A 15,830-nucleotide genomic window follows, 5' to 3' on the forward strand; every position below is an offset into this window, starting at 1 on the left:
TGACAACAGTTTGGGGAAGGACATTTTCTGTTTCAGCATGACAATGCCCCTGTGCACAAAGCGGGGTCCATACAGAAATGGTTTGTCGAGATCGGTGTGGAAGAACTTGACTGGCCTGCACAGAGCCCTGACCTCAACACCATGGAACACCTTTGGGATGAATTGGAACGCCGACAGTAAGCCAGGCCTAATCACCCAATATCAGTGCCCAACCTCACTAATGCTCGTGTGGCTGAATGGAAGCAAGTCCCCGCAGCAATGTTCCAACATCTAGTGGAACGCCTTCCCAGAAGAGTGGAGGCTGTTATAGCAGCAAAGGGGGGACCATCTCCATATTAATGCCCATGATTTTAGAATGAGATGTTCAAACCTGTGTCCACACACTAATTGACCAAAAGTATAGCTCTTGGATATAGGACAGACCCTTCAAAACCTTTGTCCTTAGTATGTGTTGTCTTTAAGTTAAACCCTTGTTTCTCTCTCCCCCTCTATTTCATGCCCGTTTCTCTTTCCAGACTCATGGGTAATCTACCTGGCTCGGTGCAGGAGCTGTCTGTGGGTGGAGCTTGCACAGGTGAGTGAGAGGGCCTCCGTACTAGTCAGTACTTGTCCAGTAGTCAGACTCCAGAGTCACACCACTTTGTCCCAGATGGGAATGAAACATCTTTTTTGGAGGGGGTTTTAAAATATGTTCCCACAACTCCATTATCCATCCTAGAGAGATGTCTTAGAGACTCCAGTGTTATCTCTGGTACTGTAAACAGAGGTCACGTCTCTGAGGTTAGGGCTATGTGATGTATGGTGGTGATTGACTGGGATGATTCTCTGCACCTCCTCCAGAGGCAGGGCCGGGCTGGTCGCCACAGATAAGGCCCAGGACATGCATCAACCCTATTGTATATGAGTGTGATACACTCAACCAGTGTGTGTGTGTGTGTGGGTACACTAGGTAGCTGGACATGTTAGTTGCAGTAAGGGGTGACTTTTTGAGTACTGAAACACGCAGATCACACGGCACATAACCAGTGTTTATAAAACATCACATATGTCGGAGTGGGACTATTGCGCATTTTCTCTCTCTTTTGTCCCTCTTCCTCTCCCAGATGAGTTGGCCAGTTTCCTGCTCAGTGTCAAAGCTCTGGAGTATAAGGATCGTCCGGACTACCAGAGGCTGAGAGAGCTGCTGTCTGAGGGGGGACCGAGAGCGAGCGGAGGCCAGGGAAGGCTGGACCTGTCTGTGCCACAAGGAGCAATGTCAGGGGGTTCCTCCACCAGAGGGTCTGATTGGCCAGACAGGGGCAAGGTGAGAGTACCTGAGAGATTACCTTGCTCAGAAAACTGCCTATTGGCAGCGGCGAGCTTTACACCACTGCCTAATGTACATCTATTAACCTGTTGGGGATAGGGGGCAGTATTTGCACAGCCGGATAAAAATGTACCCGATTTAATCTGGTTACTACTCCTGCCCAGTAACTAGAATATGCATATAATTGTTTGATTTGGATAGAAAACACCCTAAAGTTTCTAAAACTGTTTGAATGGTGTCTGTGAGTATAACAGAACTCATTTGGCAGGCCAAAACCTGAGAAGATTCCAAACAGGAAGCGCTCTCTCTGACTATTTCTTGGCCTTCTTGATCATCTCTATCCAAAACAGGGGATCTCTGGCATAACGTGACATTTTCTAACGCTCCCATAGGCTCTCAGAAGGCGCCAGAACATTGAATGATGACTTTGCAGGCCATGGCTGAAAAACAGTAGCGCATTTGGATAGTGGTTGATCTGAGAACAAGGAGACTGGGGCGCTCGTGCACGAGGCTCCACCATGTTTACTTTCTCTCTCTTTGAACGAAAACAACGACTCCCGGTCGGAATATTATCGCTTTTTTACGAGAAAAATCGCATAAAAATTGATTTTAAACGGCGTTTGACATGCTTCGAAGTACGGTAATGGAATATTTCAAAAAAAATTGTCACGAAACGCGTCGGGCGCGTCACCCTTTACCCTTCGGATAGTGTCTTGAACGCATGAACAAAACGCCGCTATTTGGATATAACTATGGATTATTTGGAACCAAACCAACATTTGTTATTGAAGTAGAAGTCCTGGGAGTGCATTCTGACGAAGAATAGCAAAGGTAATCCAATTTTTCTTATAGTAAATATGAGTTTGGTGAGTACCACACTTGGTGTGTGTCAAAATAGCTAGCCTGTGATGGCCGGGCTATCTACTCAGAATATTGCAAAATGTACTTTCACCGAAAAGCTATTTTAAAATAAATCGGACATAGCGATTGCATAAAGGAGTTCTGTATCTATAATTCTTAAAACATAATTATTTTTTGTGAACGTTTATCGTGAGTAATTTAGTAAATTCACCGGAAGTGTTCGGTGGGAATGCTAGTCACATGCTAATGTAAAAAGCTGGTTTTTGATATAAATATGAACTTGATTGAACAAAACATGCATGTATTGTATAACATAATGTCCTAGGAGTGTCATCAAAGGTTAGTGCTGCATTTAGCTGTGGTTTTGGTTTTTGTGACATTATATGCTAGCTTGAAAAATGGGTGTCTGATTATTTCTGGCTGGGTACTCTGCTGACATAATCTAATGTTTTGCTTTCGTTGTAAAGCTTTTTTGAAATCGGATAGTGTGGTTAGATTAACGAGAGTCTTGTCTTTAAAATGGTGTAAAATAGTCATATGTTTGAGAAATTGAAGTAATAGCATTTCTAAGGTATTTGAATATCGCGCCACGGGATTCCACTGGCTGTTGAGTAGGTGCAAGCGTCCCACCTAGCCCATAGAGGTTAATGAATCTGTCAATCATTCGCACACATCCAGATCTACTCACAAATGTTGGCTAAATAGGCTCTTCTGGGAAAGCTTTCCACTAGATGTAGGAACATTTCTGCGGGGACTTGCTTCCATTCAGCCACGAGTATTTGTAAGGTCGGGCACTGATGTTGGGCAATTAGGCCTGGCTCGCAGTCAGCATTCCAATTCATCCTAAAGGTGTTCGATGGGGTTGAGGTCAGGGCTCTGTGGCCAGTCAAGTTCTTCCACACCGATCTCAAAAACCTTTTTCTGTATGGACCTCGCTTTGTGCATGGGGACATTTTCATGCAGAAACAGGTAAGGGCCTTCTCCAAACTGTTGCCACAATGTTGTAAGCACAGACTCGTCTAGAATGTCATTGTATGCTGTAGCATTAAGATTTATCTTCACTGAAACTAAGGGGCCTAGCCCAAACCTTGAAAAAAAAGCCCCAGACCATTATTGCCCCTCCACCAAACTTTACAGTTGGCACTGCATTCAGGCAGGTGGCGTTCTCCTGGCATCTGCCAAACCCAGATTCGTCCGTCGGACATCACTCCAGAGAACGCGTTTTCACTACTCCAGAATCCAATTTACACCACTCCAGCCGACACTTGACATTGCGCATGGTGAGCTCAGTCATTTCACCATTTCATGAAGCTTCCGACAAACCGGTCTTGTGCTGACGTTGCTTCCAGAGGTGGTTTGGAACTCGGTAGTGAGTGTTGCAACCGAGGGCAGACGATTTTTACGCGATACGTGCTTCAGCACTCGGCGGTCCCGTTCTGTTAGCTTGTGTGGCCTCCACTTCACAGCTGAGCCGTTGTTGTTCCTAGACGTTGCCACTTTGCTCGATTTTTTTTTTTTTTTTTTACATTTATTTTTATACAACTGTCAGCAATGGGTGTGGCTGAAATAGTTGCATCCACTAATTTGAAGGGATGTCATAATTGTGTGTGTCATGCTGTTTTAATGAGCTTCTTGATATGCCACACCTGTCAGGATGGATTGTCTTGGCAATGAGAAATCCTCACTAACCGGAATGTAAACAATTGAGAGAAATAAGCCATGTGTGGAACATTTCTGGGATCTTTTATTTCAGCTCATGAAACATGGGACCAACATGTTGTGTTGATATTTTTGTTGAGTATCAAATATAGCTGGATAGGGTAAAGTGCAGGTCAGGGGAGTGTAATGGAGACCAGATGGCTAGACTCACTTCATGTTCATTGTTTATACTCTGATTTATAACCCTCTGGGTGAGGTGAGGTGTCTGTCGGGAGCCCCAGTGCAGTGTGGGAGATTTACACACACCGACAGCCTCAGCCACAGATCCCATACAAATCCAGGTCTTTATTTACAACACACGTACACTGCAGAAAGTATTTCTCATCAAATATGTGCATTTCAATTGGACTGTACCAAATATGTCACATCTCTCTGGCTCTTTGCATAGCGGTGTAGAGGTGAATCACATTTTCTTCTCTAAATGCCTGGCGGGGATCTTGACCGCAGTAAAGGGGGTCAACTTGCCCCAAGACCCCCACGGAGGCACACGTCGTCCCCCTCAAGAGGCTCTGGAGCGGAGAGGTGGTGATTTTCTGGAATTTACCGGAATCACTTGAGCCTCCAATGGCGACTAACTTGACCCACAGATGGCCAAAACAGCCCAATTTGAGGCGATTGATGACACACACTTTACACACACTTTACAGGGGCAGAGGATCACCAGCCATAATTGTTCTAATTTTCTCTCTAATTTCCATGCTGAACTGCTGGGCAGTTGGATCTGTAGTCAAATAGAAGTCAATTTTTGGAGGTTTGGAAAGTGAGTAAATGTCAGTTGAATTAATAGGGGTCACGGAAAGGCTGCTTTCAGTGTCTGTCCTACTCCTCTATTGTTATTTACTCCTTTTTTCTCCCCAATTTCGTGATATCCAATTGGTAGTTAGTCGTGTCCCATCGTTTGTCCCGTATGGACTCACGTATTTATCTTCATCATTCAAAGGAAGCTGAACAATGCTTCATCTTCAGATCTAAAAGCATGTTCAATGGAGAATCAAGCAAGTTTCTATCAGAAACAGTTGCATGCTAGCCTCTTACTAAGCCCCTCTTCCTGTATCCTTTCCTCACAGAAAGCAGGCCGAGGTAGAGGCTCATCCAAACTAAAGCCCGTAGTTGTGGAGGATGAGGAGAGTGATGAAGAGGATGAGAAGATGGAGTTGGATGAAGCGAGGCCTAAACCTGTACCACCCAAGGGCGTAAAGGTGTTGGCTATAAACGGGATTCACTAAACTTTACTACTGAGCTGGTTGCAACTGGTTTTAGTACAATATGACCTAAAAATAAATGTATTGGAATGTACAGTAATTGACACACATGGGGAAATGCCCTTTTATTCTAAAGTGTTGACAACAGGAGTAAAAGTATGTTTTCATTCAGTTCGTTTGCGTCACATGAAATAATTATTCCGGTGTCCTTTCCCCACAGAAAGCGGGCAGGGCTAAACCTGCAACTAGAGGGGCCTCCAAACCAAAGCCTCTATATGTGGACGATGACAGTGATGAAGAAAAGATGGAGATTGAAGAGGGGAGACCCAAACCTGTACCATCTCGCTACATTAGAGGACCACCTGTATTCAACCCCCAGTCAGAACATGGGGTAAGGTGTTAGTGAATTCACAAGCAAGAAATGTCCAGGTTGAGGAGTATGTTGTCATAAACTAGTGCATGCTAGCTTCACGTGAAATTTCAATCCGGTCTTCCTGTATCTTTTCCCCACAGAAAGCAGGACGAGCTAGAGGGTCGTCCAAACCAAAGTCTGTATGTGTGGAGGATGACGAGAGCGAGGAAGAGATGGAGAGACCCAGACCTGTGCCGTCTCAATACATCAGAGGACCACCCAAATCCAAGCCCCAGCCAGAACAGGCGGTGAGGCCAAGGCACTAAGTCCTGCTTGTAGTGTAATATTGACAGGATTCACCGCATTTTACTATGTTGTCAAACTGGTTTTACAAGAATGGACAAAATGACCAGCTACTTTACTTTGATGCCCAACTGATAATGAAAGAAGTTTTTATCAAAGCAAGTTCAAACCCAAAATAAATCATTTTTTTTTTATATATATATATTTTTTTTCATTCAATTGCCTTTGTTGTAATTTCACATTAACGGCTGTTACAAAAGTTCAGGTCAATGGAAGAAACCCAAGCAAATGTGTGAATTATCCCCTAACAGAAAACATCAACACAAACCAAACATCGCGTCAGGAAAATAGTTGCTGTGACCTCAAGACCACAAGTCAACCATAGACTGTCCCACCCCAGAGAAAGTACAACCCCTACAAAAAGTAAATTGGGTCAAACACATGATGACCAGTGGGAGGACCACAGTCAGACACACTGGGAAAAACATCTGTACAAAGAGGATGGTTCAGAGAACTTCAACCATGATCACCAGTGTGGGGGTAAGAGTCAGAAGCACAATCCCCCAGAATCTGACCACTGGGAAAATCCCATCCACATATATGACCGTGGCGAGTGGGAGGAATACAGACACAAAGACCACAACCAGAGAGCAGAGCCTTCTCCCAAACAGAAGAGTGGCTGTAATGTCATAATGTACTGTAGTGCTTTAGTGGTCTTCTTATTCCTGTCCCTGGCCTTTCTATTCACTCTGGCTGACGGTCCTGAATGATGACTTGGTGCTGTTTCCCTGCTACTCTTTGATCCTTTTTTGTTGTTTCCTATTCTATTTAGGCCTATTTTAGGTTTGCATCATCCCCAACTCTTACTCCAGTTCGCTATAGTGTCATGACATGATGTACATTAGATGTGAGTGGATTTGCTGAGGCTCATGTTAAACCATATAGCTCTATGCCCAGGCTTCAGTCAGCTCTCAGGGTTTCTGGGTGGACATCTTCACTGTGATGGGCTGTAAACAACAAAAGTGAAAATGTTATTTGCAGATGTCAACAGGCTCACTGTATCAATTACAAAAAAAAAAAAAAAACTTGATTGTGATTTGCAACTGCACCTCTGGGGATTTTCTATAGGCTTAGTGTGATTTATATGCGTGACTGTTGTATAATACTATACTAACCAAGGACATGGTACCTCCACACTACTAATGTGACCTGCTATATTCAATGTACTTATTGTGCATGAACAGCGCTCTATATTACCTTTTGAAACTTTATGAATGACATACTATATAATGTGTATGTTATGACCTTTTATGAAGGACATCTACTGTAAAGTCAGTATTAATAATGCCATATGGCGGCTTGAAATACCTTGCTGCAGTAGGGACACTCTCCAAACACTATGTTGAAGCTCTGGCGACTGGAAGGTAGTCCACGCAACCACTGGAGAGAAACCGAACAAGAACTAGTCAAACTAAACACTACTCTGAAATTGAAGTGGACCAATTCCTTGTGCCTGTAGTGGTAAGATTTGATAAATGCAAAGAAGCCAAACACCTGAAATGAATTTGATGCTTTTTTTTTAAACTTTCACATCCCATTTTTGTATGAATTTATAACAAATGATTTTAAATTCATGCATGTCTCATCCTGGATATTGTGTGTAGTGTTGTTTTGTAAAACAGACATGCCTACTGATTGGGTAGGATAGTTGTGTGCGTGTCCCTTACCTCGTACAGACAGGCCTGGTGGAAGGGTTGACCGCAGCGAGGGTCGTTGCACACCTGATCAGGAATGGCCGACTCCAGACGGTAGGCGTAACAGATCCCACACTCCGCACTGAAACTCTACAGGAGGGAGACATAGTAGCTCTCTTCCTGTCTATCCCCTCTAACAGTGTCCCCCTTCCCTTTCTCTGTTTGCATATTTCTTTTCATGTAACGAGAAGCCCTTTTTCTCTCCAAGCGATCCATTAAAAAGAGGATGGCAGGTACAATTTCAACATCTGGTAAAGTAAACTTTGCTCTTCGGAATGTTAATGATGCTGAGGCATTAATCACCGTGGCGACAGTGGATAAACACGGCGCCCTTTCAACCCATCCGGCGGCAAAAAAAGAGATAAATGGGGGTGTGATTAAAGCGATCTCGATAGTGCCGAGGATTCTGCCATCTTTGTTATTCTAATGATCTTATCTGTAAACAACCCAATTAAAGGGGATGCACACCCACCTCCAGCAAACAAAAAAGAACAGAAATAAAAATATATTTCTACACACGATTGCTCGGCAGAGGTAATTGTGAGGGCTTGGTGTTTGAAACAGGGAAATGCAACGTACAGATTTTTCGTGGGTGGCAGGTGATGGGAATTCTATCTCCAAAACATCCCGGAGGTTCTGCAAGATGCTGCAGTCCGGGTTCCTGAAAGACACAAAACAGCTCCTTCACACACTAATTAAACACATGCAAATGAGGGAGAGACGGAGGGAAGAGGAGTTTGCAATTATGACCAATATGTCTTATCTCTCCCAGCTAGGAAATGTTGACCAAGGCTATCACGTTGAAATGGTATAGAAGACTTCATTTAGAATCACATTGTATGGAACATATAATACCAATAAGTAGACTATCCAAATGACTGACTACCTAACTTACCATAAATGCATGTTGGCATTCAGCTTGTTCCTCAAAGGTGTTACCACTGCAGGGGAAAATAACCCACACAATTAAGTTGTGAATTCCAAATGGACATTGTAAAAAGAGAGGTTTAGAGATACACAACACTTGCAGGGGGATTTAAGTCGTTTTTGTGCTTTTCAATGCATTTCAGAAAACATCACCCCAAATCTAATTTGGGGTGATGTCAAGTGTTTTCCTGGATGCAGCACACAGGCTCTTACAAACAGCTCTTCATATGTGATGACAGAGTCAGGCAAAGAGGAAATATTCCAATAACTTCGACATAAACGCTCTGCTCTAGTCCGTTCCACCCCATGAGCCTCGTCTTTGTGTACAGCCATCATTGCATTCTGTTGTTTGTTATTCTTAAATGCAAAAAGCAATATTTCTGCGTGACCCCATCTATTTGAGGGTCGCTGCCTGCCTCAGTCTTGGCGACAGCAGTGTGTGTTTAATAGCATTGCTAGGCAACCAACAATGAGTTCTGTGTGGCACTGTTGGCCAAGCATGACCTTGGATTTAAAGAAACAATTGTTGGGACTTAAATAGAACAAACTCGACCTTGTTTGGTCCGTTCCTACTTGTACCAAATCAAAAGCCTGATTATGTTGTAAAAACTTTGTTAGGTAGTCCACATTCATCAGGACCCAGAATGCGCCCCCCAAAATAATACATATTTCCTTTGTCTGTGATTACAGATATGATAGAATAAGGGTAGGTGGAAACCAGGTTTCCTCAAAACTGTATGTGCTTATAAAATTTAGTCAGATCAGTTAATAGACTGGAGGATGCATTTAAAAAAAACATTTGAAACATGGCAAGTGTGCCACCATTTAATATAGGGTACACATTTCATATACATTATTGATAAAAAAAGATTAGAAAAAAGGAACAACCATAAGTATACAGTCTTTTACCTACCATGCTCTGCTCCAAGCAGGCAGCACTCTGGCAACATCTTTGGGTGTCGCGTGTCAACCTCCACTTTTATGGACACGTTATTTGCTGCAGACATAGTTAATCAGTGTTTGGAGACAAGGAATAGCTGACCACAACACAAAGGAAGCAATGATAAAAGTGAGTGTATATAGGTAGTAGCAGTAGAGGTCTGTTGTTTAGTTCAGTGTGCATGAGGGTTAATTATGGCCTATAGAGGTCTCTAGTTAGTGAGTTTGCATGTCTGTGTGCGTTACCGATGGCGATCCTCCTCATGGTGTCGGCTCTGCTGGGTTTCTCTGGCTCTAGAACCCAGGTCTTTTCATCGATCTCATCTAGAACCGCCCAAAACTCAGCCAGAGACTCTAGAAGCAGCAGGAACTGAGTGTGAACATGGCCTAGAGAACTCTGTGGGGAACAGAACACAACAGGTATGACAACCTAAACTAGGGTTCAAATGTGTGGGTGGATACTTTTTAATAAAGAAATGAATTATCTTAACTGAGAAATTATAATTAGTTAATACAGTGCCTTCAAAGTATTCACACCACTTTTTCCACATTTTGTTGTTCCAAAGCGAGATTAAAATGTATTAAATTATCTTTTATTAAAAAATATTACATCGACACAAAATACTCTTCATGTCAAAGTAGAAGAGAAATTCTCTCATTTGTAAAATATTTATGAAAAATAAAAACACTAATATCTTGATTAGATAAGTATTCAACCCCCTGAGTCAATACATGTTAAAAAAAAAAATCACCTTTGGCAGCAATTATAGCTCAGTCTTTAAAATATTTAGTCCTGAAGTTATTTAGGCTTGCCATAACAAAGGGGTTGAATACTTATTGACTCAAGACATTGCATATTTAATTAATTTGTAAAAATGTCTAAATACAAAATTCCACTTTGATATTGTGTGTAGGCCAGTGACAAATCTCAGTTTAATCAATTTTCAATTCAAGCTGCAACACAAAATGTGGAAAAAGTAAAGGGATGTGAATACTTTCTGAAGGTACTGTATCATTATGTCCATGTAAATTAAATGGTAATGATTTGCAGAAAAATGGGCATCTATAGAAGGTCTGACCTTGGAGAAAATTAGCCAGGTAGCCTAAGAACTTTCTCTGTATTAAAATGACCACAATTATAACTTACACCAACTAAGCTATCTAACGGTTAGGGAAATCTTTTTGCCTAGATTTGTGAGGTGAAGATGAAACTATAGACTTACATGAGATAATATCACATTATGTACAAACATGATATAGAAAATGATTTGACTCTTTATTTAGCATTTAATGCAGGCACAGGCTCAACAAATCAAATTCCCTTTAACAAACTATTTTATTAGACTAGCTTTGTCCCGGGAAATCCGACATGAGGGAGAATAAAAAAAATAAAAAAAGAGAAACGAACCAAAAATTATGGGTCATTGTGCCAGCACAGTGCACACAATTTAGCATCGCACAGGTGCAGAGACTCCGCAATTACTGGCCAATTAATGCCAGTGGCGTGATTATGGTTATGGCTCCATAGAAATACAGTGGACCCAGTAAAAGGGGGCTTGGTAATTGAATTCCTGCTGGATTTGAGTGGCAGGATGTAAGAGTGTGTGTCTGTGGAAAGCTAAGATCCGCTCAGTACTCCTTGAGTGCCTCAATTAGGCCTCTTCATCTAGCACTGAGTAAAAACAGATCTATCCTCGCTACAGGCTTAACTCCTGAGGAAATGAGAGCCTAACCATACATATTAAAACACTGCTAATAAAAGCAATCATCTAGCGGGGTTCAAATGGAGTAACGACGTATGAATGGATACACCTAAAGCCTTTATAATGGTGGCTTGTGTAGACATTGAGGGAACTGTGATGCATCTGCCTGGGCCCTCTTCTCCTGGCTGATGACAGATAGGATTCTAATCATGTATTACTGTAGGTCCGGTACATACGGTTGTACACGCACGGACTCACAAACACACAGACTGCTGGCAGAGGTTGCTCATGCTGTGCCACACCTGCAGTGGTGGGTCTGGTGCCCAGCAATGGTCCTGCCCAGCCACAATCTGACACAGACGTCAACCCACTGCTTTTAAAAGAAACAAAACAGGTATGCATTACTGTATGAACATACTCATTTGTCAGTTTATTAGGTACACCCATCTAGTGCCGAGTCAGACCCCACCTTTGCCTCCAAAACAGCCTGAATTCTTCGGGTTGGAAAACGTTGCTCAATTTGTATCAAGGGACCTAACGTGTGCCAAGAAAACATTCCCCACAACGTTACACCACCGCCACCAGCCTGTACCGTTGACAATAGGCAGGATGGGGCCAAGGACTCATGTTGCTTACGCCAAATCCTGACTGCCATCAGCATGACGCAACAGGAACCGGGATTTGTCTGACCAGGAAATGTTTTTCCAATTCTCAATTGTCCAGTGTTGGTGATGGCGTGCCCACTGGAGCCACTTCTTGTTTTTACCTGATAGGAGTGGAGCCCGGTGTGGTCGTCTTCTGCAATAGCCCATCGGTGACAAGGACTGACAGGTTGTGCATTCCGAGATACCGTTCTGCACACCACTGTTGTACTGCACCGTTATTTGCCCTTTTGTGACCCGCCTGTTGGCTTGCACGATTCTTGCCATTCTCCTTCGACCTCTCATCAAATAGCTGTTTCAGCCCACAGGATTGCTGCTGACTGGATGTTTTTTAGTGTGTTGCACCATTCTCTGTAAACCTTAGACACTATCATGAGTAAAAAGCCCAGGAGGCCGACCGTTTCTGAGATACTGGAACTGGCGTGCCTAGCACAGACGATCATACCACGCACAGAGTCACTGAGGTCACTCGTTTTGCCCATTCTAATGTTCAATCGAACAGTAACTAAATGCCTCGATGCCTGTCTGCCTGCTTTATATAGCAAGCCACATGACTCACTGTCTGTAGGAGTGAACCATTTGAATAGGAACCTAAGGTACCTAATAAACTGACCACAGTGTATATGACACATTGTCTTGTTTTTCCTCTCTAACGTGCACACAAACTACAGTGTCTCTCTGTCCCTCTCATTCTTTCACACAAACACAGTGTGGCACATCTTGGCCCTGCAACAGAGCAGGCAATAATTACTCATTCAAATGAACATGTCAGGACAGCCGACAGACAAGCCCTTCCCCCACAACACACACACTCCTCTCACAGCACAGGAGAGATCCATCAGCTGCCCAGCAGGCAGACAGGCTCCATACGGCAGCGCTGTACTTAGCTCGTCTTCTCTGTACGGCTGCCATGTACCACACACACACACACACACACACACGTGTAGAGGGACACACCCAGCACATAGAAAGACAACAGCTGTCAGTGTCTAGGGCTCAATATTACTGACTGTAACTGAAAATAAAATAGGAGTTAAAAGGGAATCCTTTAAAGGTTGTACTGAGACAGACAGCAAGTGTGTGAATTGCGACTGAAAAAGTGTGTTAGTGTGTATAAGTAGTAAAGAAAAATAAAATCAAAAATTAATATAGTTACATATCACAATACTATTTTTGAAAAAATGTCTGTTAGCTTGCGTTAGCTAGCGCTAGTTGGCTGTACTTGCATTAGAAATCCGGTATTATTCATCCTATAGCTTGTTCTCCATCTTTTTAAATAGTGAGCCAACATGTTTTCACCACTTTCATTCCATGACTGAACAACATTTGTTTTCTCATGGCTCTCTTGTCTCTCTGCAGCAGACATAGTGAGCAATATGTTTGGAATATCAAATCGCAATAAAATCCCAGTATCGAATCACAATACATATAGAATCGGCACCTAAGTATCGTGATAATATCGTATCGGGAGGTCCCTGGCAATTCCCATCCCCATGTACGAGTGTGAGACAGTTGGACTGAAACAGTGTGATGTGTTTGTGTGTACAGTACCTGTGGTGTCCAAGTCATGGCCAGTGGAACAGGTAGGTCTGCGGAGCACCATGGGGCCTCTACAGGGTGCTGTGAATAGGAGGGAAACTTGCCTTAACACCCTAGAGTTGGCCAACATGCATATCAATGTCCCTGGGCACTTGATTGTTACCAATACTGTATGTACACTAAACAGGCTATAGCCTACTGGTAAAGTTGTTTTTCGGAAGTTAACCCACACCCTTTCCTTATCTCTTTCTTAATTCCTCTCCTTCTTTCCCCATATCACGCTTTCCCTGCCTGCCCCCCCTATCTCTGCATGCCAACCCCTACCTTCCACCCTCTGACTGTGCCTGTGTGGGGTGACCTGGGTAGGGGAGAAGGGCGGGCGAGGCAGCTGGGCCACAGGGGGAATCCAGGCTATTTTTACACAGCGACGGGGGCAGGCAGGTGGGCACACAGGCAGGTGTGCACAGGGTGAAACCAACCACCTCCTCTGGATATCATCTGGGCCAGCTACCACCAACCTGCCATGCGGCCACCCTGCTCACTACTCCCAAACCCAGCACTGCCACCCTGCTATACCCCGGGGGGGGGGGGAGGCAAGGCAGGCATGGAAAGAGTGATATGCCGGCTATTGCCAACAAAGATGTAGGCACGGTCTGTGCTAAAACTGATCTAGATGTTCTACCTTTTAAAGAGTACCAACAATATGTATTTGTACTAGTTATGCCCACATGGTCTTATCTCCCTCCTCTCCTCTGCTTCTGGAGGGTTGTATTATGCAACTGTGAATCTAAAGTGGATATCTCTACACTCCCATCTCACAGGGTGTTGGACCCTCTCATGCAGACTTCAGCAAACTATGTTTGCCCTAGATATGGGACTGCTCAGAGAAGTACTGTCTTTTAACACAAGATGGATATTTGAACGTACTGTGTAAGAGTATGACTTGGGGTTTTTCATTGACAGTTACAATGTGTGTGTTCTCACTTCAGGCTTTAGTTAGCTTAGCTGTAAGTGTACATGTGTGAGAACATTAGCCTGCATAGTGTGTGTGGGTTCCCTTACCTTGGGCTTCAGTTTGACGGTGACGACATGCTGTCGTCCTGAGGAGTCCTCAGCCCTCAGTCTCAGTGTGCGGAACTCCGTGTCAATTGACACCAGCCTGGGAATACACAGACATCGGTCAGTCTGGTCAGACACATACTGCATAAAGAGGTGATGCGTCCTCACACACAGACATCGGTCAGTCTGGTCAGACACATACTGCATAAAGAGGTGATGCGTCCTCACACACAGACAGACTCAGAGGTGTTTAGTAGAGGGAAAGCAGGTTGCTCCCATCGTAGCCCATAAATCACACCCTCAGTGGCAGTAAGACGTCTAAACAGGTAGAAATCCCCCGTAGGTACAGCTCTAGGACCAGCTTACATGTCCCTAATTCTAACCTTAACCTTTAGCGGAGGAAATGTCAAACGGACCCTAGATCAGTTTCTAGACTCTGGGGGGGGTTACTTCCTCCTAGATTTCCAGTGCTGTAATGGAACTCTGCTGTGGCTGACATGGCCATATTTCTGCTGGGGATTTATGTGGTGTGGTGGTCAGTGTGCCACTTCTGAAGGCATGGAGCAGGGCAGCATTTCTGACGGACCCGACTAGGATGATCGTAAAACTGACAAAAACACAGAAATTAGTGGCAATATGCTCAAACACACACACCGTGATCCAACACAGCACCTCACTCCTTTAATCTAGTAACACACAGAAAATGTTTCACTCACTCAATCTCCCTCTTTTCCCCCCTTCCCTCATTCCATTGCAGTGACAATCTAGCAAAAACATTTCTGCATATCAGTATCACAGCTCCATTCTTGAATCACAGTCCCATATCCTCTACTCTGCATTCACACGGGGCCTCCCGCCCCACAATAGCAGGGGCTGGCTGGCACTTGGCGAGATGGACACAGCGTGACAGTGTGATGCCCCACTGTGAAGACTGATGATAGCAGTGCAAATGCAACTACAGGAACGGAGCTGCTTAGAAAACAGGAACAGATGACACACGTGTGTTTGAGTGAGCAGTATATGGATGGAGCTAGCTGTACAGTGGTGAAAAAGTAATTTGTTAAAGTAATGATGAGAACTGTGGTACTCCAGATATCAGTATGAAAAATATGAGATCTGTGTAGAAAGTCAGACAGTCATGTAAAATTCCACTCACTATTACAGTGCCTTCGGAAAGTATTCAGACCCCTGGACTTTTTCCAAATTTGGTTATGTTACAGCCTTATTCTAAAATAGTTAAATAGTTTCTCTCCCCTTCATTAATTTACACATAATACACCATAATGACAAAAACAGGTTTTTAGAAAACTAGAATATTACATTTACATAAGTATACAGACCCTTTACTCAGTACTTTGTTGAAGCACCTTCGGCAGCGATTACATCATCGAGTCTTCTTGGGTATGACGCTACAAACTTGGCACACCTCTATCTGGGGAGTTTCTCCCATTCTTCTCTGCAGATCCTCTCAAGGTTTGTCAGGGTTAATTTAAATCAAATTTGT

At 43.6% G+C, this 15,830-nt stretch overlaps 2 protein-coding genes across 6 annotated transcripts in view; one reads left to right on the top strand and one right to left on the bottom strand.

Moving 5' to 3' along the window:
- Positions 1-7,395, top strand: part of vrk2 (VRK serine/threonine kinase 2) — a 20,706-nt gene extending 13,311 nt beyond the window's left edge. For all 3 annotated transcript variants that reach the window (XM_014154592.2, XM_014154591.2, XM_014154589.2), the window contains exons 10-15: positions 516-574; positions 1,104-1,303; positions 4,954-5,085; positions 5,309-5,479; positions 5,602-5,748; positions 6,055-7,395. In XM_014154592.2, the coding sequence (XP_014010067.1) occupies positions 516-574; positions 1,104-1,303; positions 4,954-5,085; positions 5,309-5,479; positions 5,602-5,748; positions 6,055-6,513 (1,168 nt within the window). In that variant the 3' untranslated portion in view covers positions 6,514-7,395. The remainder of the gene's footprint in view (positions 1-515; positions 575-1,103; positions 1,304-4,953; positions 5,086-5,308; positions 5,480-5,601; positions 5,749-6,054) is intronic.
- Positions 3,890-15,830, bottom strand: part of fancl (FA complementation group L) — a 17,678-nt gene continuing 5,737 nt past the window's right edge. For all 3 annotated transcript variants that reach the window (XM_014154596.2, XM_014154597.2, XM_014154595.2), the window contains 9 exons: positions 14,330-14,426; positions 13,280-13,348; positions 9,610-9,760; positions 9,338-9,421; positions 8,393-8,438; positions 8,077-8,158; positions 7,471-7,587; positions 7,112-7,183; positions 3,890-6,750 (listed from right to left, as the gene is read on the bottom strand). In XM_014154596.2, coding sequence (XP_014010071.1) covers positions 6,715-6,750; positions 7,112-7,183; positions 7,471-7,587; positions 8,077-8,158; positions 8,393-8,438; positions 9,338-9,421; positions 9,610-9,760; positions 13,280-13,348; positions 14,330-14,426 — 754 coding nt within the window. In that variant the 3' untranslated portion in view covers positions 3,890-6,714. The remainder of the gene's footprint in view (positions 6,751-7,111; positions 7,184-7,470; positions 7,588-8,076; positions 8,159-8,392; positions 8,439-9,337; positions 9,422-9,609; positions 9,761-13,279; positions 13,349-14,329; positions 14,427-15,830) is intronic.

This window comes from Salmo salar, chromosome ssa18, assembly GCF_905237065.1.
Source record: "Salmo salar chromosome ssa18, Ssal_v3.1, whole genome shotgun sequence".
Taxonomy (NCBI): Eukaryota; Metazoa; Chordata; class Actinopteri; order Salmoniformes; family Salmonidae; genus Salmo; species Salmo salar.